General features: G+C 35.0%; 1 protein-coding gene across 2 annotated transcripts in view; it reads left to right on the forward strand.

Moving 5' to 3' along the window:
- The window catches only part of LOC129221899 (ETS domain-containing protein Elk-3-like), a 180774-nt gene extending 162763 nt beyond the window's left edge, over positions 1-18011 (forward strand). For both annotated transcript variants that reach the window (XM_054856273.1, XM_054856274.1), the window contains one exon: positions 12925-18011. In XM_054856273.1, coding sequence (XP_054712248.1) covers positions 12925-13994 — 1070 coding nt within the window. In that variant the 3' untranslated portion in view covers positions 13995-18011. The remainder of the gene's footprint in view (positions 1-12924) is intronic.
- Positions 18012-25470: the final 7459 nt, after the last annotated feature.

Below are 25470 nucleotides of genomic sequence, written 5' to 3' on the forward strand. Positions count from 1 at the left end.
AGGTGATGTAAACGTGAAATTTAATAGGTACATATAAAACAGAGCTCGCAAGGAAAACTGATATTAATACAAATATTGTGAGTTGATTATACGGATATTTTATGCATATCAAGCTAAATTAATTAAACAGGATCCCCCACCCCGCACTCACTATCACATCTATTGAAGTGCTCCCAAGAGAAATCTTTTCGTGCATTAATAAAATGGTGTGCTGATTACAATTTACTTGCTTAAGAGTAGTCCCTGGTGGCCGAGTGGTTATAGTCGTCGTTTCCTAACCCTTGGCCACCAGGGGCTTTTGTCGGTTCGAATCCGGGTTGATGGAAGAAAATAAATATATTTATTTTTACAAATAAATACCAAAACAACGAAAATAAAATACGTTCATTTAACTTTTATTTCTTTAAACCTCTCATAGATGGCAGCACCAAAATAAAATTTGCAAACATCGTTAGAAATCTTGACAAAAAAAGATAAGTCCAATACATAATATTCAGTTCATACTCTAGATGGCGCCACGAGTAATCTAACAGTCAAAACAACATCAACCAAATAACTCTCGTTATCCACGTCTGCGCTCGTGGCCGCGAGGTTAAAGGCGTTCGTTTGCCATCAAGAGAGCTCCGGGTTCGATTCCGACCACCGGAGAAACTCTTGCTACGAGCGCAGATGTTGTTGATTTTAATTTAATTCTCGAATATGCCCAAACATGAATAAAAATTGATATTTAATTTATTGCATAATATTGGCCTAATATCTGTAATGAATAATTAATTATTTCGTTTCACAATCAGCAACTTCTAATCCCCTAAAAGTCTCCACGAGAGAAGTTAGAAGAAACCAGTTTTCGTACAGCTGCACATTTGAGGGAGCTATACCCCCTAAGGCGCTACAAAACCCTCATGAAAGATCACAGCACACATACCCCCTCAGGCGCTCAAAGACCCACCGTCCAAGATCGCAGCGGCGGGGAAGGGAGGGAGGAAAGCACTATTGCCTGAGGCGCCGCACATACGACACTGTATACTACTATCGCCACTCATGTTTGATAATGTTATTCTTTGATCATTATTGCTACGTTTATTACACTGTCAGTATTTTGTTTCTTTCATTAATTTATGTACCATTACTACTACAGTCGAACTCGCTTATAACGTGCCCTGATTTAACGAGAACCCGGATTTAACGAGCAAATCAGAAATGTTTGGCTGGTGCAATGCTAAATCAACGGGAGCATAATCCGCTTTTAACGAGTAAACCCCGGAAATAGCGAGCAAAACTTACAAATTTCATTAAATATCTATTAAATTCCTCCAATTAACAAAAGGGTAGTGATGAGTGAAAGTATAGTAGTGAGTCATAAATCCTGAGGAAAGGTGATAAAGCCCCCTTTTTTTTATTCAAAGACCTTAAACGTTTTTCGAAACCAGTTGGTCCAAAAGTCTGTTTTTCAGGCCATGAGGTTTCTCCGCTAAACAATGACGCAAGACAAATAAATTAAGACAATTCTAAGCAAGTTAACCCAATTTGCTTCGAACGATGCCTTAATTTGAAGTAAAAAATAATTTTGTAAAACAAGAAGTTTGTGAATTGCGTACATGAAGCATTTCTCTAATTTTGATGAAGATAAAGACTTCATGACCTTCCTTGGACATCATTAATCATGTAATTATGTTAGTTATACAGTTCTCCAAAAGTAAATTTGAAAAAATCTAAAAAGTAAAATAGCAATAGTTAGAAGAAGAAAAAAATAAGTAAATAAATAAAAAAGAAGAAAAGGTTATCTTTAATTAATAAATATATAACTTCGAGATCTTACTTGCATCAGTTTGTGTATTGTCTTTGATTTTGTGTATTAATTTCCCCGCATTTTTATATTCGTACTACCGGAATGCAACTTAAATAATTAAAAACTGAGCATATGTACTTATCTATCTATCTATCTAGTCCGAGTTACTTCTCTCGAACGCCTGTAAACCGAGCATCGAACCAGGTATCGATGAATTCGTAATTTTCCCGTCTTCATATTTATCTATTTAACTTAATTCTCCGATGATAATTAGCGGATATATCAATTAAAACTATTAATTTCAATACTTAAATTTGGACATAAAAGTCCTATTTTTTGAAGGCTTTCCTCCATTCAAATTATTATTCAGTGCTTCATCTCAACTTTCCGTAACAATGCTTTTATTAAAATTTATAGCGTGAAGAAAATCATTGAAAAGAAAGATATGTTGCCATTTTTTTCTCGAATATGATGAACAAATAAAATTCTGGCTTTTGTTTTAAGGCTTTTTCTGTAAGCAGGGAATTTAAATTGTTTCCTATTTGGTTATTTTTTCTCAAGCTGCCGAATTTTTACTGTTTTTTTTTTTAAATTGTTCAAGCCTACGCGCGTCACTTAACATAACTTTTATTTTCGAGGTAGACCGAGCAAAGCCGGGCGACGCAGCTAGTCTGTTATTAAAAGTCAAATTCAAAACTAAATTTTTTGCTTGCCATTCGCGGTTTTCGGCGGTATTTGTATACGCAATACACGTGTTGCATTCCACATGTGTTATGACGCTGACGCAGAAGGAGCGGGGGCTCGCAAAGATGCAAAAATTCTCGATCGTTAATACCTCCGTTTTCTGCTGCTGATGCGAAAATATGCGCAAAAAAAAAAACGATTCACGTGATGAATTGCAAGTTCAACTCGCGTTTGCGCGTCGTAAAATGAAGGAGAGAAAAAAATGCAAGTGTTTGCGAAATGTGCTACTGCGTTATGTTCGTCCGATTCCGATCGGAATGGATCGTAACTCTGGATTGTTGCGTTGTATCCGAAGGCAGGGAAGAGAAAAATGTTGATAATAGCAAATAAAAAAAAAGATCATTTTCTCTACAACCTTTCTTATCCTTTTTCTCCATTTTTTCTCCTTCGAATCCGCACCGCACACATTACAGCTGCTTAACCTCTAGAGAGCATTCGAAAGGAACGGCGCTTGCGTCAACAGCTGCCGAAGAATCGTCTGCAACTTTGTAGATTTTTTTCTTTTTTTCTGCGCTCGAAGGAAAGAAAAAAAAGCACACTTGCTTAAGACGTCGTCTTTTTTTCTCTCAAGAAACCATATGTGCATGGTTATGTGTAACTTTTGTTGCATTGTTGTAGAATTATGACTTACTGCTACTTACTAAGCCCCTGTGCACAAGAAATTTGGAACTTAATAGAAAATATTAGTTTATGGATTGGAAAGTTTACAAATTGTGTGTGGTTAGAAACACGTGTTTCAAGAAGCATAGCTCATGTACTATATGCTCCTTGGAATCAGGGACGCCACACCTTAACTTTTTGGGAGGGGAGAAACTCTTAATTTGTCGAAAGATAAAATTCGAACATTCTTATGTACCTACATTTAATAAGAAGAAACATTCGACCTTATAATAAAATAATATTAATATTAAAGTTGCTATTTTGCAACCCAACTTTATCCCCAAATTTGCCGAATAGTCATACAAAATCAGCCGAATAAGGATTTTTTTGGGGTGACCACATTGACCCCCACCCTCCCCCGTTCTTGAAATATCTATGATAGTGAAGCTTCAAAATGATGAAAACTGATTTTCTGTTACAAAAGCAAAATAATAAATAATAATTAAATTGAAAAAAAAAAGAAAGAAAATGAGTCACTAGATGCAAAATAGAGAATTTCCCATTTTTCTGCAATGAAGCTTGCTGTCTGAGTTTCGTGAAAGTATGGCAAGCATTTCGCATTAAGAAAACATTGAAAAAGACCACTTCTTTCGCCATTTCGACTTGAGCGGATGACGGTCCTGAAAAATACTTGACAAAACGTATTGCAGAATAAGTTAAAAAACATTCGTTTTAGTGCGAGGGAAAAAAAAGAAAGAAAAAGCAGTTATTTTGCCATCTTGCTTGGGCAAAAAACGGACCACGAAGATGGGACGGAAGAAGGATCTATGACGGTCTCTCCTCTCATAGCTCATCGGAAGAATCTTCTCGGTAGTCTCTTTTATAGCCAAAACCTTCAAGTGCATCTTTTTTAAATACATGTTCTAATTTTGCTCGTTGTTTATTATTCATCATATTTTGCTTTTAGAAAGAGTCTACTTTCTTTTTATAAAGAAAAGTTTTGTTTTTTACAATGGTTTTTGTTTGTGCTTGAAGGAACAAAGTACTCGAATCAAAAAGTACTGCACGCTACATGTAGTTAAATCTCAGTAGTTCTTGTTTGTTCAAAAGTATTTAAAAGCAAAAATGTAAACAAAATTCTATGGGAATGTAAAATGCGAAACAACACTAAACTGAATCTTAGATGATCTTTCTCTAAATCTCTCAAATATTTAGGGAACTAATTTGCAATCAATCCCTGCAGTTTGATGCAGTTTTAATCAAATTATATTTTTATTATATACAATTTAGATAATGAATTCCAATAAAGAATAATTGGAGCGCTTAGAAACCAAGGGTGTAATGCCAAAATTAAAGATTTGGAGATTACTAGTACAATTTTTAAGAGAAACTCTCTCGTTTTGGGGGCCAGCGATGGTATAATAGCTGCTTCGATTTACAAAACTCCAATAAAAGCCTCTAAGAGTTTAAACTTTGCCCGCAATTAACTCAAAACTTTATAAAGATCCACTTGCATCCCTTTGCTTCTTACTGCCGCATCAATTTATCTGGCACTTTATTTATTTTTTTAATGTGAAATTATCTGAAACCGCAGAATGTAATTATAGATATGTAACAGTGCGTCCTTTGTGCGAACTGATATGGAAAGAGACGTTGCATCAAACGGAAAACGAAGGTTAGCTCTGCCGCAATCAGCAATTTCCAATCAGAGAAACTGTACAAGCGCAGACGATGAGGAACTGAACTTCTTCCTGAGATAGCGAAACGATATTATCTAATCCTTGTTTGCTTTAAAAGGCCGCGATATGACGGATAATAAACACCAGACTCGGTTTCTGCCGGCGAACCCCAGCGTTAATGAAATGTGATGGCTAGAGGCAATAATTGCGGTGGCCGAGGAGGCGGAAGTAACGGAAATAGTTGCGAGGGGGAAAAAGCTTGGTTCCGGTTCGTCCGGGGATCCACCGGACGGGTTGCCAGCTCTTGGCGATGGAGCGCTCCTCTCGAAATTGAGGGAATTTAAATGTCCCGTGTTTTGGATGCTCTTGCAACCAAATCGTCTGTGTTTATTTAATGTGTGCAGTATTTTCCACAGACCCGTCATTTAGCCAATCACAGGGAGAGGGGGTCAGTTCCTCCCCCCCCCTGTATGTTAGAAACAGTGTAAATGTTTTTTGTACATATGTTGTGTTTTCCCCTATACTATGCCTTTTGTACGTACCCCTTGGAAAATTTTGAAATGACTGTCCTGATATTGCATATTCGATGAGATGATGATGTTTTTGCAATTGTCAAGGGAAAAAAAATCAACTGGTATGCTGTTTTGTTTTAAGTGGCATTAAAAGCATTACCAAATAATGTTCCAAATCTTGCAGTAATATTATTTGTAGCAAATTATTTATAGGTCACATAATATTATTTATAGCATTGATTAAACTGTAATTTCACGCTATCGTGTTCATCACGTTATACGTGTTCTTGCTCGTTAAATTTTTCTTCAAAGGCAGGGAAAAAAAGTAAAAAAGAATGAAAAGAAAAGAAGCGGAAAAACTGATGGATTAACCGTAAAAGAGCAATTTAAAATTTTAAATGGAAATTAGGTGTACAAACGAGTTATTAAACTTTCAATGTGACATTTGCTGGGACAATAGTTTCATCAGCTTATATTTAAATTTTTTGTGTTCGCAATATTAAGAATAAAAATTACAATTTTATAAATTTATAAAACACTAAACTTTGAAAATATAGCTCAAATTTGCAAAATGTCCGTACCATAAAATTTAGTAGACTGTTTGCGCATGCAGTCTTAACACCTGTTTGAAATTTTCAAATAACATTTGTGTACGCTTACGATTGTGTTTATATATGAGGGACACAAGACGATTGCCTGCATTTTAGTTTAAACATAGTTGTGCAATGAAATTTTCCAATCCTTGAAATCATGACGTGGATTTTGAATATTGATGAACCCAGTTATGTATAACGTAATTTGAAGCGAACAATTTCTATTTTCTACATTTGCAACATAGATAAAGGCGGAGTATGTAGCATAAGTTACATCATTATCCATGTAAAAACATCATTTTTCATGACCCAGTTATTTGTATTGCTGTAAATGTATAGATTAATCGTAGATGTGCTTTTTTTTTTCTGTAATCGCGCAAACCTAAAAAATCAATGCCATGTAATTTCCAGTTTCTTCACCCATTTCTTCTTTGCCTTCACAATGGGGTCGTTTTCAAAATTTTAAAAGTATTTTTTCTGAAAGAGCATGCTTAAAAACATACGATCTGACCATTTTTTAAATAATTTGTTTAAGTTTAATATTAAAAAAAAATTACTTAAATCAGTGAACTTTCATTGTTTATGCTTCTGCCGATGACATCACAAATGATGAAATGCTATTCAGTATTGCCATTCACAGAACAAAATATTTTATATTCGCATCTTTACTCACGTGTATTTTCAACGATATGAGGATTGATATCAAGCGTAGAGCGCAATTTTAATTCGCTGCTTGATTATTATAACGTGAAAACGCGATAGAAAGATGCGCCAAAGAGCATCATTTGTGACGTCATTAAGACCACGCCTTGTTTGAAAAATCGGACATTTAAAAAATCAATTAAAAAATAGCTGTTGGGAAAATGAAAGTATTTTCAGGGCCCATGTTATTTATTTTATTTTTTTTTGCTTATTCTATCAATTTCAGTGACAAAAAGTACTGCTTTTGACTGAAGGAAACAACCCGATTGAATAGAACGTAGCGCAGGAAAATGAAGAATATATTTGCAGAAAATTATCAAAGAACAAATATTTCATTTGTTCGCATCCCCACATTTTTCCAGCAATAATACTAGCCAAGTTTTAAAATATCTTTAAAAATTTTAGGGTATTCTCTTATTATTTATTTTATGACTTGCGAAATATGAATACTGATTCACAATATTGTACAGAAGATATTGCGCGATAATCTAGCAGTTTACCGCAAGATTACTCGACGTTTAATTTTTGTTACAACTTTTAACCCTTTCACAATTAAGCTTTCCTTCCTTGCAACGATTAACACCTTACAGCAAAGCTCCACAGACTCAATATCGTCTGCAGGCGTTCGACAAGCTTCGCGCCCCCCTCTCCCCCCCTCAGGTCCCGGGCTCGGAGCCGGAACTTCTAGGAGTCCCGGGGCGCGTGACCTTGCCCGGGATTGTGTTGTGAGAGGCCTCTTCTTTTCACTTCGCTTCTGCACAGTCTTCTTGGGGAGGTTTCTCGGCATTGTCCAACGACCAGTTCCGATTTCTTTTTTTTTTCTTTTCTTTTTAAACTTTTTTTTTATGAACAAGCGAAACATAATCTCTTCCACTGTTGGTAACTGATGTTGTTTGGCGGAGATTCGAGACCCCCCCCCCCCCCCCCTCAGAATGCGCATTCTTTTTGACTCCTCCCCCGTAGAAATATGAAATAAATGTTGAGTTTTTTTTTTTCGCTTTTTGTTTTAATTTTCATGGGCTATTGTTTATTTTGCCGTGCGATGTTTGGAAATTCTTCACAAGCAGAGAAGATTCTTTACTGTGACTTAGAATAAGCACTAAATTTGAACTCATACAAAGTTTCAACCACCAAAATTTTAATACTTGTTATCTATATTTTTGTAAGTTTTTCAATGTGTTTAAACAATTGTAATTAAGAGGTAACTTTTCAAATTTAAAAAACCTGCTCCCTTTACATTGAATAAATAAAAAAATGAAGCATTACATAGCAGGATTCCATTATTTTTATTTAATTATTTATTCTTATATTATGTAACTTTATTTACTAATATTTTCGGTTCAGTAACATTTCTATGATTACATATAAACTACGCAAAACAAAATTATTAGTAACTTAAATGATTTCTTGTAGTCATTTCTCAAAAAGAACTGCAAAATGCGGGTATTCTCAGTTTAATTTACTTTACATATGTTAAAATTGAATTCATTCAATGGTGCGGTGGGGGGTTTGACCGTAAGTTCCATTGGCAATTTTAGTATGGGTATGTATATACAAGTGTGGACTGTAACGACCAATCCCCATCCATCAGAAAATTGTGGCTTGTTTTAAATTATTTAAAAAATTAACTTTTTTAATTAATATGAAGTATGACTCTTCAAGTGACGTTAATAGTCCTTGCTCAAATGCTGTCCTTTATGCAAATGTTTATTGAGATAAAGGTTATAAAATAATGGGCACTGGTCAAAATATACAAATTCAAGATGTCCTTTCCCATTTTGGAAGCCATATAGATGTCTAAGCTATTTTGACTCACATAACATATTTTTAATATGCAATAAAGTTTCGCTATACATGAAAATGTAAAAATAATGAATGCATAAACTTATCATATGATTTTTTTTAAAACCATATTTCATAACAGTCGATTTCAAGTGCGTTAAAAATATATGCAGTTCGTTTCAAAATGGCAGCTGATTGATGATCGTGTTGCCAGATGTATTCCAGTATGTTCGAAGACATGGAATCCATGCTCACAAAACCTATTGCATGTCCCCATATCCACCCTTTCGAAACTTCGCTTCCCATCCGGGCTCCACCACCGCTAGTTTATTTATTTTTTTTTTTTTTCTCCTTTTGAACGGGTGGCAAAGCAGCGAACAATCAAACGATTTTTCCGTTTTCGCAATGTTCGCCGGAAATTGTTCCATCCGACCGGAAGGATGGAACGATGGTAATAAAAGAATAACTGTGTATGTGAACTATCTGCCTTTTATTTTCATTATTTATTTAATCTCCCTTTCTTGTGTTTCGTAAGGTTGGCCTGTTTATTGCTTTGTTCGGTTACATGCCACCTCGAAATAAATGAAGTAAAAAATAAAACCATGTAGCGTAGGAAATGATTGCTAATTCTTACGTAAAACATCTCAACTATTTCGAAAATTTTATTAATAAATGTGAGAGGGAAAAAAAGGATAATGAATCAAATGCGGTGTGGAATTTTGCAATCATTTTGGGACTTCAATAAGATCGACTTATTTTTTAACTATCTAAATTTCGATTAATAAACTACAAGGTCGCTTTGTTCAACTGTAACATCGTCGCGTATCAAAATCAAGTCGCGAAACATGTTTTGTTTGATTGTCTATTCATTTTTCTTATTTTGCACTCATTAAAAAAAAAAAAAAACTTTTCGAATTTTTTATTTTGGAGTACGATTTTTAGCGATTTCAGTTTACATTCTCATATTCCTGTAAATTGTGTCATTGTCCGATGTAATTGTTCCTCCACAATCAAAACTATTTCTTTTTAAAAATGTGTGTGTGTGTGGTTTCATTTATGTATTTATTTATTTATTTATTTATTTTGTAACGATGTTTAGTATTTTTTTCTCTCTTTAAGAAGGTTTTCATTGGTGTTCAAGTGAATAAACATACTTACAAATATGCATGTATACATGACCTTAATCGCAAGTTTTGAACTGGAGAGGAGACACATATGTATTGGGAGCAGGATCAACATTTTTGGGAGGATAAAAAAAATTGGAAATATCATTTGTCGATTTAAATCTACTATGTATACCTACATTTCAGAAGCTTGATAGTTGGTTTTACACATTTTCGTCTTAATTCTTAACACCTACCTACTTTCAATTCATTCAAATTACACAAATGCTCTAAAATGCAAAAAAAAAAAAAAAAAAAAAAAAAAAAAAAAATAATAATAATAATAATAATAATAATAATAAATAAATAAATAAATAAAAATAAATCCTAATCTTGACAAGTACAATTTCGAAAACAATTCGATGAATAGTTCTTTTTTTAGTCCAATTTACGTCCAATTTTCACATAAACTCTCAAATATGGGAGTGAAAAATAACTTGCACATATTAATACGTATAACATATCGTTAGAAAGGGTAGAATTTTCCGCGTTCTACGCAATTTATTTCAATGCTCTAACTTTATTACGGTGGGAGTTATTTGCGTTTTTAGCTCGAATTTTTTTAGGCCTAGCTGAAATTCGGTTACTACTTTCTTAATTAAATAAATCAATAAAAAGCGAAGGAATTGTCCCACACCTTTCTTTTTGACGCCATTGGAAAAAGCGACCTTTTTTACTCCAGATATAACTCGACCTGTGGTCGAAAAAATAAGCTTTTATCTCGAAAGGAAAAAAAGTTACAAGCCTTTTAAAATCAAGTTTAAGAAATCTCGATTCCATTCAAATTGTGAACCATTTTCTTTCGCATTTTAATTCCTTAAACTTATTTTATTTTGTGTTTCCATGGTTACGCATTTTAAATCCATCTTTCTGGATTTAATTTCTTAAAAGTATTTTAATATCTGTCGTCATTGTTTGGAAAGGAAATCATGATTTTTTTTTTTTTTTACCCTTGATTGTTGAATATACTTCACTTGACACAATTTTTATTTTCAAGATGGACCGTTCAAAGCCGGGCAACGCAGCTAGTGGTATATAAAAGGACAATATAAAAGGACAACTTTTTGACTAGTTGTTTCTACGCACGTAATAAAAATTAAAGTAAAACGAAAAGGCATTTATCCACATTGTAGAGATTGTTAGATATTTAAAAAAGATGAATTCTGAACATAGCTCATCTTACTTCGAACGTACTGTTAACGAAACAAAAGAAAAGTTTGAGGATAAAACTTTTGTGAAAATTAATGTTTCTATTTTAGAGAATAGGATCACTTCCGTACCTGGGAAAATAAATCCACCCATGATAGCCGGTCAACTTAACAGGTTTCACTGTAGCGTATAGTACATAAATAATATCTCAATCCCCCCTCATTTACCCTCTTTTTTCCGCCCGTGTCAAAAGAGTACATTTTTGTGTTTTCGTTTAATTTTTTTCGAATCCTTCGCCGGTGGGAGTTTTCCGCCGGACTATTTCCTAAGAGAGGATTTGAAAAAAAATATCTGTGGAATTCCTTTCATCCTGCACTGAATTTTTTCCACTGATTGTATAACTAATTTCCCAGTTTAACTGCGTGTGGCTAATTCGTGTATTAAATCTATGAAAACTGAAAGCATCATGATTTCTCCTTTTTGCTTTCGGACCAAGCAAGTGCAAAACGTAACAAAAAGAAAAGTTCGTTTTTATGTTACTAGATGGCAGCACCAAATGTTTTTTAACGTTCTAATTTGGATGTTGCCGAAATTTCGTTGCTAAAAAAAAAAAAAAAAAAATCAATTGAAAGGAACAAAAAAATGTTTTTGTAAATTTTAACGAAAACTAGTTTTTTTTTCTTGAAAATAGAAAGAAAAAGGATTATTGGAAAGCGAATGAAGCGATTTTTTTTTAGTTTTAACATTGGCATAATTCCATGAATTGTAACTTTTTATACTTTTGGCAGAAACTGGAAGTTTAAAAAAAATGTAAAATTGTCACTTTTAGTATGATGGTTTTAGAGGTTGAAGTCAGATATTGTTATTTTCTCCTAGGACCTGGATAAATTCTCGGCGGCCCATTATTTTAGACTGAAATTTGTAAGGCACAAATCGCTTTTTGTTCAGAGCATAGTAGTTCAGATAATTTATGATTTTTTTTTTTTTTTTTTGCATATTTTTGGTTAGAGTTTCCGAATTTTTCCTAAAACAACTGTTGATGGTGTAAATTCGTGTATAAGACACACGTATATGCATAAATAACGCTTTGTTACAGACTGGCCCGTCTTTCAAAGTTTTCCAGGATATTCAATATATTTTACAGGGAAAAAACAACGGAATTTGTTCAGAAATGCACAATACATTTGTATGTTTCTCAAACTCAGAGTTTGGCAACTAACCCTTATCTTCGTCCGATCCCCAAAACGGCAGGTCTGGTCGCAGATATTTTATTTCAATCATATTATTCCAATATTGGGGAATTACTTTCGAATGCTGCAAAAGTAATTTTCCACTTTGCACTTGTTCGCATCGAATTCTCTTTCCCCAAGTAGGATGCAGGTGCTGGTTGGATGTTAACCAAATCTATGCCACTAGAGAGAAATAAAAATCCGTTGGTGCCCAAGTTTCTCAAATCACGTGTTAATCGACAAGGATTTATTCCTCGCAAATGCTTGTAATTGTCCCGTTCCTGCGGGAAGAGGAGCTGTCTGGAAGGATGCACCAATTGCGCACATCCCCCTGGTAATAGGGCTCTTCCTCTTCCCCGCTTCAAGTTTCCTCTGAACAGCAGGAAACGCATTTCATTACCAGTCGGCTTCTTCCTCTCCATTGGCCCTGATTTAGGGCCCAGCCCTATTAGGCATCATTGCTTGATTAACTGCCCTTCGCTTCTCCCATCATATCGTCTGTTGTCGAGTTGAATTGTTTTTATTATGGCGTGGGTGGGGCTGGAAGACTCGAGTTCGAAGATGTGTGCCTCGGGTCATTTCTTTTGATGCGACATCTGTTGTTGCCGATATTGATAATTTCCATGCATTTGGAATGTGGTGGGAAGGAGGAGGTGAGATTAATTTATTTAATTGTAAAGACGAATTCCTTTTTCCTGTTCTCTAGCAAGTCAACAATGATTGTTTTATTGTGGCAGATGATTTAAGATGATCTCAATTATGTATACTTCTGAAAGGAAATAATCAACCGTCCTCAGAAGTGTTTTGGAATTTCCACTTGTTATCTCTTTCATTCTATTTCGTTTATTTATTTATTTTTTGAAAGTAGACTATGAGCAGTTTTTGAAATTGTAAAAATATTAATGTTCTTTCAAAAAAAAACTTACGTCTTTACCAATTTAAACATGCATTTATTCATATATTTTATTTTTTTTCTTTCTAGGCATGGAGACTAATATCACACTATGGCAATTTCTCCTGGAGTTGCTGCTGAGCAATCAATACACGCACATCATCACGTGGACCAACAACGACGGCGAATTCAAGTTGCTGAATGCGGAAGAAGTCGCACGGCTATGGGGTCTCCGGAAAAACAAGCACAATATGAACTATGACAAGCTCTCTCGGGCTCTACGGTACTACTATGACAAAAACATCATACGAAAAGTTTTGGGACAGAAATTCGTGTACCGGTTCGTCTCGTTCCCCGAGATTGTGAAAACAGAAAACAAGATTCCCTTCCACGTGAAGATGGAAACCATCAACAAAGCTCAACAGCCTTTCAGGCAGTCCCCTCCTCCACAGCAGGCACACAAAAGCCCGCTGTACGGATTGCCAAAACCCGAACCTTTGTCTCCCAAGAGGCACCAGGAACTGTACGAGTGTCGTCCTAACGCTCTCTACTTGCTGTCTCGTCACCTGCCCTCGGACTTGAGAAGAGAACCCAAAAGGTCCTTCAGCGACGACGACGACGAACTCAGTCCTCCACAGGACCACGACGAGGGCTCTTGCGAAGGACCTCGTGACCTCAGCACCAATGGCTCATCCAAACGCATCAAGTCTGAGCCGGACACGAGCGATTCCTGTCACTCTCCGTCTGGATCGTCTGGCAGTGGAAGTCCTGCCCCATCCTTGGGGGGTGGCAGTACGGGCTCTGGCGCCACGGTGTCCATCTCTCGACCCAAACCAAAGCCCCCGCCGATCGGACCCATCTCCACCTCAGCAGCGGCCGCCCTGGGATCCTTGCAAACTCCGATTGTGACCTTCGCAAGCCCCTTTTTGCCCCAGAGCAAGACCCCGTTGGTGACACTTCCGTTCTGGAGCCCCTTCGCTCTGCCCAGTCCACGTGGATACTCAGGCAGTGGCAGTGGCGGAACACACTTTCAGTTCCCCAGCACCCACGTGGGGCTCACATCTTTTCCTCCCCTCAGCCCTTTCTTGGGACACCCTTACTCGCCCTTCGATCCTCAGCTGCTGCTGTCCCCTGCAAAGTCCATTCCTGTGCTCCAATGAACTGATTCGCACTACTTCTTTGTAGAATAGCTCAAATCGCCGTCGAACTCCAATGAAATCTGGAGCAGCCTGCACTGTTTGGGAGGAGGAAAGTCGTCCATTCTGCAGCAATCCGTTTTCCAAAATCTTTGCGACTGTCCTGGTCTTTGACTGAAAACCTTTCCTGACAAGATTTTCGCTCAATAATCACTGAAGTGTCTTCTGGAGAGTGTTTGCCCCCAAGATCTTTGTGCCTTTGATATGGTGTCTTAAAGACTATGTGCCTGATGAAGTATTTTATTCACTGCCCATCTATGAAACCACGTTAGCAGACAATTATGTAGCGGAGTGCAGGTTTGTGGCACCAAAATCACCACTCATTTAATGAAACACGATTCAGTGTATCTACATCTTTATCTACGTAATGCAGCTGCAATATAAATAGTAACATGAAAAGCTGAGCTTCTTGTAAATGAACTAAAAATCTTACCTATGATAACCAGGTTTCGTTTAGATTAACGTGAATCTTTAAGTATGAAAGAACTCTTGCGCTGTGATAAATTGTTCAGAAAATTAATTTGAACAGTCTTTTTTTTTTTTTTAAACTTTTACGTAGAGACTAGTAAAAAAAACTCGATTCCACAGAATGTAAAAAAATATAAGAATCTTCCGTGTTTTTTCTTATACTAGTCGATTACTCGATATGAAGAATTTCCTAGAGCTTCGGAAATAGGCCACCACATCCAGCGTGCTGGAAGGCTTCTCATTTCTAGTTTCTTACGTTCTGAGAGAATATTGCGACATCGAACGACTGTAGAAACATATGTGTAATATATTTTTTGATGGACCAATTGTTTATCAGTTAGAAAAAGTGTCTGATGTCTGATCGCTACATCTTCTGCTCAAAATCATCCGTCAGATTGTCTGAGCCTGGCTGATGTCTTCTACCTCAAACGAAAGGCTTCGAACCATCTTGCTCAATCGTTTAGATCATGACTCACTGTAACCAAGAAGTGCCTGGGGAAAGTGCAGCCTTTATTTTTGATGATACGTGCATTACAGAATTTTATTATTTACACGAAGAGTTCATTTTGTTCTATGTAGCGCCGGATTAACCATTTTAAAGTAGCAATCTATTTGTCACCGCAGATGAATATAAAATTTTCATTCACCCTGTTCAATTGATCGGTAGTTGATACAGTCATGGCAGATTAAAATTAAATTTTCTCTGACCATGTTCAATTGATAAGTGATCAATGAAGTCATTGCAAATTAAAATCACATTTTCATTGACCGCGTTAATTGATCAGTAGTCAATAAAATCTCACAATCAAATTGCTCACTATAGGGGAGGGGGACTAGTAGATTTTTGCTACATTAAAAAAAAAAAAACAACCTTTATGTATAAAAGATACATTCCTCTGATTTTAAATACCTTTTGAATTTTCAGTAAAGTATATGTCAAAAATTTGATGATCTCCGATCAAAATAGCAGCAGTTTACTTTTTAAATTGAAGGTGTTAGGCAAGATCACATTTGATTCGACAATCCAGTCTGATTATAAACCGAAGCAAAAAGCATACATTTATAGAATTCAAAATCTAAACTGTAAATCAATAATCAGCATTCCTACTGTAAACTAAAGTAGACAGTTTATACTGATTAATTGCACCAATGTCTCTCAAACAGTGTTTCCAGTGAAAGTTTAAAAGTACAAATAGTTAAATGCAAATCTTTTGATAACTACTCATACTCTACCAATGCTACCCACCACACTTAGTTATTTTATTTCACTCGATGATTAAAGTAAAGCAGTCAACGTGTATCTTAACAGTTTTACAATATCCAAACTGTGTCCAGGTTGGTGCATGTTGAGCATGCCGCCTCAAAGTGAAAATAGGTTTCGCTCATGTATTGAGCCACCGCACAGATGAGCCACTTCATTAGATGCACATTAAACTCTCGCGTAAGATGTAATATTAACTAGATACACGATGAGAAATTGGTTCAATGAGCAACTGAATAGACGGGCAAGCGTCCAAAAAGCGCATGCGCTCAAACAACTTTGCCGAGGATGCAATCGGCGTTGCATACACTGGAGATCAGTGGTTGCAGTTGCATTTTGGATTGACCGCTTTTGCCTGTTTAATCTAAGATTCGCGCGGCCAGTGGCTGTTGCAAAGGAGTTTTGTATCTAGTAATACTAAATCTATAAGTGTGCTCTATAGTAGGCTTAGTTTGCTTCGTTTTTGAAGCAAATTTAGCTACGCAGATGAAAAAAAACCAAACTAATAGCATTTATCCAAGTAGCATCCCTCATTTCATAAACATTTTAAAATGATGGTCAAGACTGTGACAACCATTTTAAAATGTTACGTGTGTTACTGGATAAATGAAATAAAAGTTACGGTTTTTTTCTTAAATTAATTCCTTGCAAGCCAATAGTTCATGGTTAATCCGGCAATAGAACTAGAACATATTGCATTTAAAGTATTTTGTATAGTAGGAGTACTATGTTTATAATTCTGAACTAGACATATTGTGGACTGTTGACTTCTTTTTCGAGAAAAGAGTTTTTAGGTTCATCATGAGATGTTGTTACTCGAACCAATTTTGAACGTCATATTTTGTAGATTTTAACTGAGATGATGACTTCTTTGTAACCAACCATTACTTTCATTTTCTGCTGTTTGTGTAAGGTGTACTTTTATTCTTTGTGCAATAATTCTTCACTTGTCTAAAGTTTTTTTTTTCTTTTAAACGTTTCATAAGAATCTGATTTGATATCAAAAACCAACAGTATATTTTTTTTTCTTTTGAAAACGAACATTTTGAGTAAGACAAAGTTTCTGCACTTATTTTTTCTTTCTTTTTTTTTGTGATATTTCGTTAAAATTTTCTTTAAAAAATATTTCATTAGGAAAAATTCCCTATAATATCTATTGTTACCTAAAAAGTGAAACACTAAATTGAATTATCCGTGCTTTAAATTTCTTTCAATCAAACGCTATAGCAAGTGGTGCATATAACAGTGTAACTAGTTTCTAAAAACAATGTATAAAATTCGTCATAAACAGCACACAGGACACTAACTATAAAAGTATAAAATTTAAAATCAGTTGTGAAAAAAATAAATAGAAAAAATGTAGATGCGAGAAGATGTGGAAATAAACTAAAGGCGTTAAAAATTGTAATTCTAAAAATAATGGCGTCCCTTGCACAGGTGCCCCCCCCCCCCCCACACACACACACACATGTCAAAAAGAGTAATGGTTTATGCAAACATGAAGTTTGTAGAATTTTGTGGGGTAACGAAAGTTTAGATTAAAAGACAAATATAAAGTAAGAATGCATTGTATGTAAAATTAGCCCTAGACGCATATGTAACCGCCTCCTCTCCACAATATTGTGCTCTATTTCCCGGGAAATTTAATAGATTAAACATAATTTAAGATTTCATGGGGGAAATTTCAGAATAAAGTAATGTTTTTTTTATAAATTTTAAAATCCGGGATGGTCCTCCCCCCACCCCAACCCCTCTCCCCGTAGTGACGCTGCTATCTAAAAATAAACTAGCTGTAAAATCAGTTTTATTAACCTTATAAATGAAATATTTAAAAGTGTGCAGAATTTACTGAAAATCTTTAAGATATAAAATATTAAATATGATCAATAATTGTAGCAATTCATTAAGTTGATTGAAAAGCAAAATTAATTAGAAAAAGTAACGAGAATAAAAACTTAAAATCTTTTTACATTTTCTGTTTCACTTATTAGCAGCAATTTAATCAATCAATATATGATTTTATTTTATGAATTCGTAGATATCCATTATTTTCTGAACTGTTGGTATTTTTGATTCATTTCGTTCATTATTGGGTTGTTTTTGTACAGATACTGATAATTTCTTTTGTACAGATCTCTATCGCTCTCTTAGAGATGGACCAAATCGCGGCCTTGTATCATAGCGCTCTTCTAGTTCAGTTCTGTCTGTAATAAGATACATTATTTACTGTTAAATAAAAGGTATTATTCAAATCTATGCCTGTCTTTGATTTTTACAAGTCATCTGCACAAACATAACAATTGCTTTATATGAAAATAGATGTTCATTTGTGTGTATGTGTGTTCATATACAAATCAAGTTTTCGTCGGGTATTGCTAAATTTTTGCCATAAAGGTCTTTTAATGCTCAGGAATTCATATAGGGATTTTCTCTCTGGGGGCAGCCCCCCCCCCCCATAGAGGGTTACCCTCTTATGGAGGCTTCCGCTAGAAAATCGGTGCAGTGGAATGTCTACGCTTATTAAGAACAATGACAATTTTTGGAATTTTAAAAAAAAAATCTAAATTTTGGTTTCAAATTCTTTAAAATGTACGTTTTTAACACTTAAAACTGATATTTAAAAACCAAATTCTCGTTGTTAATGTAAAAAAAAAAAACCTTCATTATATAAAATTTGAATGAATTTTTTTATATAATGCTTAGGCATTGTATTTCAGTTAATTGCAACCATTGATGGACTCTTAGTATTAAGAACATTTAAAAAAAGCAATTTTCTCTAATAGCCGTCCAATTTTAGTAGAGAGACAAAAGAGAATCCCCTTAAACATAAAGAAAAATTTCTATAATTCCCTTAGATAAAAAGCTGGTTTATGAGATACAAGGTTTGTTTTCTGTATCTTTTTCAGCAACTTTTATCCAGAGACAGCAGCCCCTCCTATAGTTTATTTAAATTGCATATCTCTTTTCAGAGAGGAAAATGCAATTATATGGAATTTAGTAATCAGTAGATGCATCAATGACCCTGGACAAGGAAAAAAATGAAATGTCTTCTACATTTCTACCCAGAAATATTTTAATATGTTTTCGCAAGTGTTGATTAAGAAATTAATGGGTCGCCATATTTAATTCTTCATATTTATGCTGCGAAAGATTGAATACAAAATGATCTAAGCTAATATGCATTTACAGAAAAAGGTCGAAAATCCTTTGCGTCAAAATTTAAATGAAATGAACAATCAATTATAGCACAAATTGTTTAAGGGTTAACTCGGTTATTAGTGTATTAGGCAACTTACCACTCTAGTTATCTAGTTACTCATTAGATGGCGCTACACTAGCCATATAATGAACAATTAATTTCAACTGCGCCCATCTATTGTGAATATATTCGAATCTCGATAACTCCAAGCTTATAACTCGAATATTCCTTGATCTCAAAGTTTTCATCGGGTCCTAAACTCTTGAGACGTGTGAAAAATTTCCATAACTCGAACCTTTTATCCGGTCCTTTGGGACTTCGAGTTGTTGAGAGTTGACTGTATAACTAGAGTGGCCGATTGCCTGTTACATTTTAACAGAAAAAACAGTGACATTTCGATTGTGATTTGTATCTGTTAACATTTAAACGTTCAGAAGATAACTTCGAGTTTATAATTCATCATAAGCTCTCCTGGATCGTCGATTAACTATTTTTTTGAAAGCAAGGCATAAAAACAGTATGAGATATAACTTGAGTTAAATAAATATCTAAAACAGAAAAAGATCTGTCGTATTCTGTTCATTTGTATAAGTAACACAACAAACATACAGCCATTTACATATACACAGACAGTGTGATGTGGGGAGGGTCAAATATATTGAAAAGAAAATAAAAAAGTGAAATCATTTATGGGCAGCCCTTACCTTATTACAATTTAAATAAACGTGAAAAGAGGCAGAGGAAATATTTGAATCAAATTGTTTCTTTTAAATTTTTTCAACATTCTAAAAAGCGGAAAATTGCATCAGAAATCATTTAATTTCTCGTACATTTTCAGTCGAGTTCCTTTTAGTTTTTGTGTGAGTAAAATACTTTAGGATATTTTTGGAAGCCAATTTTTTTTACGAAGGTAATATTGTGAAAAATTGAGAAATTAAGTTTGTCATTCTGGCAACACAACTGGCTTTTGGGCAAGACTGCACGTGAAACGCCATTTTCGCCATCATCAAAACGTAGTATGTAAGTACAGACCTTTTCTTAATCGAAACATTAGAATAGCATTATTTTATTAGACCAGACCTACACAGCAGTATACCGTGTTAGAATATTCGTATTTAATTTTTTCGTTGTGTCGTAAAAAATTAGTTTAACATCATAAGTTCAAGATTTACTTGGGTGCTTCGTAGAACACTTTTTGTTTTTCAGATTTTTCTCTGAGATTTCTGCAATGGTTTATTTGTCGATATAACCATATTTTGCATCATACATGAAAATATAGGTAGTAGGCACGCAATGGGAGGTGGGGGGTGGGATTAAAGGTTTTATTCAATCAACGTCTCCCTCTCCTTAGTATTAAGGGAGCGTTGATTAAAGAACATACAATTGTAAAAACTCAATTTGAAATTTAACTGATACTTAGTTGAAATGGTTGTTCAGTAGTATAAAATTTAGTCCTTTGTGAATTCGAATTAAAGTTAAATTCGCCATCTGTGTGTCAAGTTTTCAACTAGTGATTCTAAAACAATATGTTTTGTTCCCGAAATAAAGTTTTTTTTTCATTTAATTCTATGATTTTCTGTTCGATTACGTTTGAAAAACTTTCCTAATTGATTCTTTTTATATAATGCTAACTTTATTTATATTTCGGTATGTTCTATGACGTTACTTAACAAGTTTTTAGTTCATTTCAAATCTATGAACATCCATACAATATTTATTTCGAAACGTCAAATTCTGTAAGAGAGAGAAAATAGATTTGCAACGTTGCCTGCTTACTATACCGTCGCCTCAGAGCAACAGTAAGATATCTTGGTATTATTTCTGGGATTAGATATCTTACTGTTGCTCTGCGAATAGTTGAAATGACCTGAAATTAAAACATTTTACCTAAATTTTGTGGACAAAAACACGTTTTCATTGCTATCGTTGCCTCAGAGCAACACTAAGACATCTTGGTGTTATTTCTGGGATTAGATATCTTATTGTTGCTCTGAGGCAACGATGCAACGCAAACATGTTTTTATTATGTTATGAACCCAAATAGGCTCAGTTGGGTTAAGGGAAAATATGATGTAAATGAAGAAAAAAATGTATCTCTTTATTTCTGGTAAAACGAAATTGTTGATGAGTTAAGACTAGTTGATACTGATACATAGAATACATTACGAGAGTTTCTCGTGTTTCTAAAAAATTGTGTTGGAGTCATCATTGTTTGAAGATGTCATGGTGAAAAAAAGTTTTTTTTTTTTTTTTTTGAGCAATCACGATTGCTTATTGTTCTCACTTGACTGTTTTGATGTGCTATCATTTTATTTTCCCGCCAGCACCCTCTGCCAGCATCACCGTCGACCTCCACCTCAAGATGCTGCTCCTATAGCGAAAACCGTCTCCAGGTTGCGTTCATATCCTACACACACACACAAACACGTACACACACACACAAACACATACACACACATACACCTACACACATACACGTACACAAACACATACACACACGCATACGTACAGACACCTACACATACACACACACAAACACACATACCCCCCCACACACAAGCACACACACCTACGTACACACACACTCGTGATTGCGAAAAACATAATTTGAATTCAAGATGTCAAAGTTCAAATTAATTTTTTTTTTTTTTTTTTTTTTAATTGTAGCGATCTACCGTTTTCCTTCTCTGGCTAGTCTACAAATGCGAAGGAACTGGTTTCAGTTAGTTTTACTTGTCATGTGGCAGCATGGGCGCATCCAGGGAGGGGAGGGGCAAGGGAGGGCAGCTGCCCCCTTTCAGAAAAGAAAATGTTAAAAATAAAAAACAAAAAAATTGATCAACTAACAATTGCTTCCATTTCTAAACTTATCGATGAATTCGGCACTAGTAACTTTGGGCCTGGTTTTGAATGTTATTTTTTCTTTGGGAGCTCACTGAATAGGGGAAAGTTATTGGTGTTTATTTGGATTACCGTCGTAATACCATTATAAAGGTAACGCGAGGCAATCCAGCGACAAAATTCATTTCCCTTTTCCACAAACTCTCCATAAAAAAGTGTTCTTTCTTTTTCAAAAGTGTGTTATTACACTCGAGTCACTCCCCATACATCGTGAAAAAGTTTAGATTTTAAAAAGTACTTCCTACAAGCCCGTCATTTCAGAATTTTTCCGACGAGGAGGGGGGGGGAGGAGCAAAAGGGTATACATAATCAATGCACGTTATAGTGAAAACAATAAAATCATACACAAACGCATAATTGCTTTGCTCGGAAATTCGCCCAATTGAGCCTCCCCCCCCCCCTCATCCCTAATCGCCCAAATGACGGGCCTGCCCAACTTCATTTTGAGCTGGATACGTCATTGTGTGGCAGGTTACTAAAAACATTTTTAGCTATTCTGCCGTGTGCAAGTAAAGGGCAGTAACTGCAAATTTTTCATTTTTCATTTTTTACATTTTTGTCATCTGTTGTACGTTATCTTTATTGTACAAGCTCGCTTATTTGTTTTCCACTGAAAAAAATGTGAGAAAAAGACGTCAAATTCCAACATTTCCCCATTGTTAGTATTGAGTCCAAAACGCTTTTCTTCAAATATCTCGAAAACTCATTTCTGCAGATACTGCCGTTTACCTACACACGGCAATATTCTGGTGTGCAGTTTAGGTGTCTTCATTTACCTCATAAATTCTGTACTCTTGTGTAAATGGAGAACTCTGGGGGAAAAGGGAACATAATTTCATTCTATAACAAAGTCATAAATAAAAGTTTTCATGTTTTTGAAACGTAGAGCTATCTTCTTCTTGCACTGAGTTCATCAATTATGCTCAAACTTCGTAGATATTGCGATTGGTCTGTTCCAGAGTATTCAACATGTATTTGATGCAAAATAATAACAAGTGTCGACTTTTGCACTAATAAAGAAATAAAATTAAATTAAAATAAAAACGATGTGATTAAATTCTCTTTATTTCATCTTCTTTTTTTTTCTTCTCTCAAGAATACATTTTTTTAAACTTTCCTTTCCGACAATCAAAATATAAATAGTGGGTATACTCAGTAAATAACTCAAATCTGGAAGATGTATAATATTTAATGTAATGCATACTCTTATACGGAACAAATCCTCAAAAAAACGTACAAACAAAAGAGAGTACTAACTATGTAGATATTTTAAGGAGAAATGATTGTTATAAAACATAGTGTATTGGTGTCAAAGACTGAATTCATATTTCCAGTTTCATTGATGTCTGTTTTATACGTTATGCCAGTAACATAAGATTTGTAGCTACAAAGTCAGCTTTTTTTTCCCCCATCCTCCTATTCCTGGAATGGCATGGGTGGGATACTAAAAGGCATTTGCCTTTCTAAGTTCTCCGACTCCTTAAATGGCATGGGTGGGATACTGAAGGGCAGTTGCCTTTCTCCTTTCTCGGATTCCTTGAATGGCATAGGCGGGATACTGAAGGGCATTTGCCTTTCTCCATTCTCCGATTCCTTGAATGGCATGGGCGGAATACTGAAGGGCATTTGCCTTTCTCCTTTCTCCGATTCCTTGAATGGCATGGGCGGAATACTGAAAGGCAGTTGCCTTTCTAAATTCTCCGACTCCTTGAATGGCATGGGTGGGATACTAAAAGGCATCTGCCTTTCTAAGTTCTCCGACTCCTTGAATGGCATGGGTGGGATACTAAAAGGCATTTGCCTTTCTAAGTTCTCCGACTCCTTGAATGGCATGGGCGGAATACTGAAGGGCATTTGCCTTTCCTCCTTTCTCCGATTCCTTGAATGGCATGGGTGGAATACTGAAAGGCAGTTGCCTTTCTCCTACTCCGACTCCTAAAATGAATAATGTTGTTAAAATATAGTTTTAGAAACAGTTATCAACGAAGAATTTTTATGCATGATTTTTGATAATAAAGCGTAAATGCAAAAAATTTCAGTACAAGAGTTCATAATGAGAAAGCTACCAATATTTACTGCTACTTTACAAGCTCGGAAGAAAAAGAACGAAAAAGGAATAAAACATAAAATGTGTTATAAATCATACATATATGTGTACTCTGCTGGACAAAGCTTAAGATTCCAAAAATTAATTTTGTTTTATTAATAATTTAAATCAGTTAATTTTTCCTTCATTAAAATGAAGATGGTTTAAAAATGAAAAAATAGTCCTGAATTCAGTATAAGTAAAATATTAGCTTAATTAAAAATGTGCAGATTTAATATTTTATCATTGCGTGAAACCTAGAAAAAATCAAATCAACGGTAAAGAAAATCTTGCATTACGGAAAAATTTTCGCTCGAATAAGTTCATTTAATGTTAAAACACGAGCTTGATTGTTGATTGCTTCATTTTTCAAACTTATTGACAAACATTAATATATGAATTAAAAATAAAACTATTGAAAAAAAAACTAATTTTCGATTTTTTTTCCAAACATGTAGCAATTTAAAAAAAATGTCCTTTGTTATCGTAACTTGCTTTTCCTTAAAATTATGTCGAAAAATAAATACGAATTCATAAAGAAACTATGTAGACATTTGTTATTTTCATTAAAAGCGACATATTCCCATAAATGATGTCACACGTTTTTTTTTCAACATTTTTGACTACCGTAAGCGGCCATACACCCTCCCTCCCTTTGTCACATACCACGCTACTTTTAAAGCATATTCTTATGAAAAAAATACTTATATCCCTTTCTATTACCCCTCCCTTCCTCCCCTTTATCACGGACTCACAATTTCAGGCCCCCCCCCTGCTCCTCAAAGCTTGACATCATTTGTGAACAGCTCCATAGTTTAAATTTTCTAGTTTATTCACATAAAACTCTCCTTGGCGATTAATTTTATGGGCAGAACGATTTCAGTTTTGACTCATCAGTTTTGTAGTTCATATTTTTTATTCTCTCCCAGTCACTAACTATGATTCTTCGTACTCTGACATTCAAAGAATTTGAAGTACTTCGAGGTTCACCTCCCACAGAACAAGTAGCAAAATTGGCCTTTAGAAATATTGGAATAACCCCCAAAACACTAAGATGGAATATACCGACAGAAAGCTTATTCCATCCAAAGACTGCTGTTTTGCCCTTGTTGTGAACTCATCAGTTTGAAATGGTGAATAACCGAGATGGGAGCAAGTATTTCATAAAAAGCAAAGAGTGCCCACATACTACCAGTTGTCTTTATATACTAATTTATTTGCAACCACTATCTGCTTCAATGCGAGCTGTAGGCAGATTCACACATCTGCCTACAGCTCGGTTATGCACTATTCCAGACTGATGAGTCCACAACAAGGACAAAGCTGCAGTCTTTAACCGAGCTGTGTAAGAAAATACATATATGCTCCACGAGGTTAGATTGCGTAACACTTGCAAGGATCCCATGATTTATAGCTGGTGATCTCCATAATGGGGTTGCTTCCTTCAGACAAAAGTACTACTTTTAGTTACTGAATGAGTAAAAAAAATGACATGGACCCAGAAAATACTTTCATTTTCCCAACA

Source organism: Uloborus diversus, chromosome 5 (assembly GCF_026930045.1).
Source record: "Uloborus diversus isolate 005 chromosome 5, Udiv.v.3.1, whole genome shotgun sequence".
Taxonomy (NCBI): Eukaryota; Metazoa; Arthropoda; class Arachnida; order Araneae; family Uloboridae; genus Uloborus; species Uloborus diversus.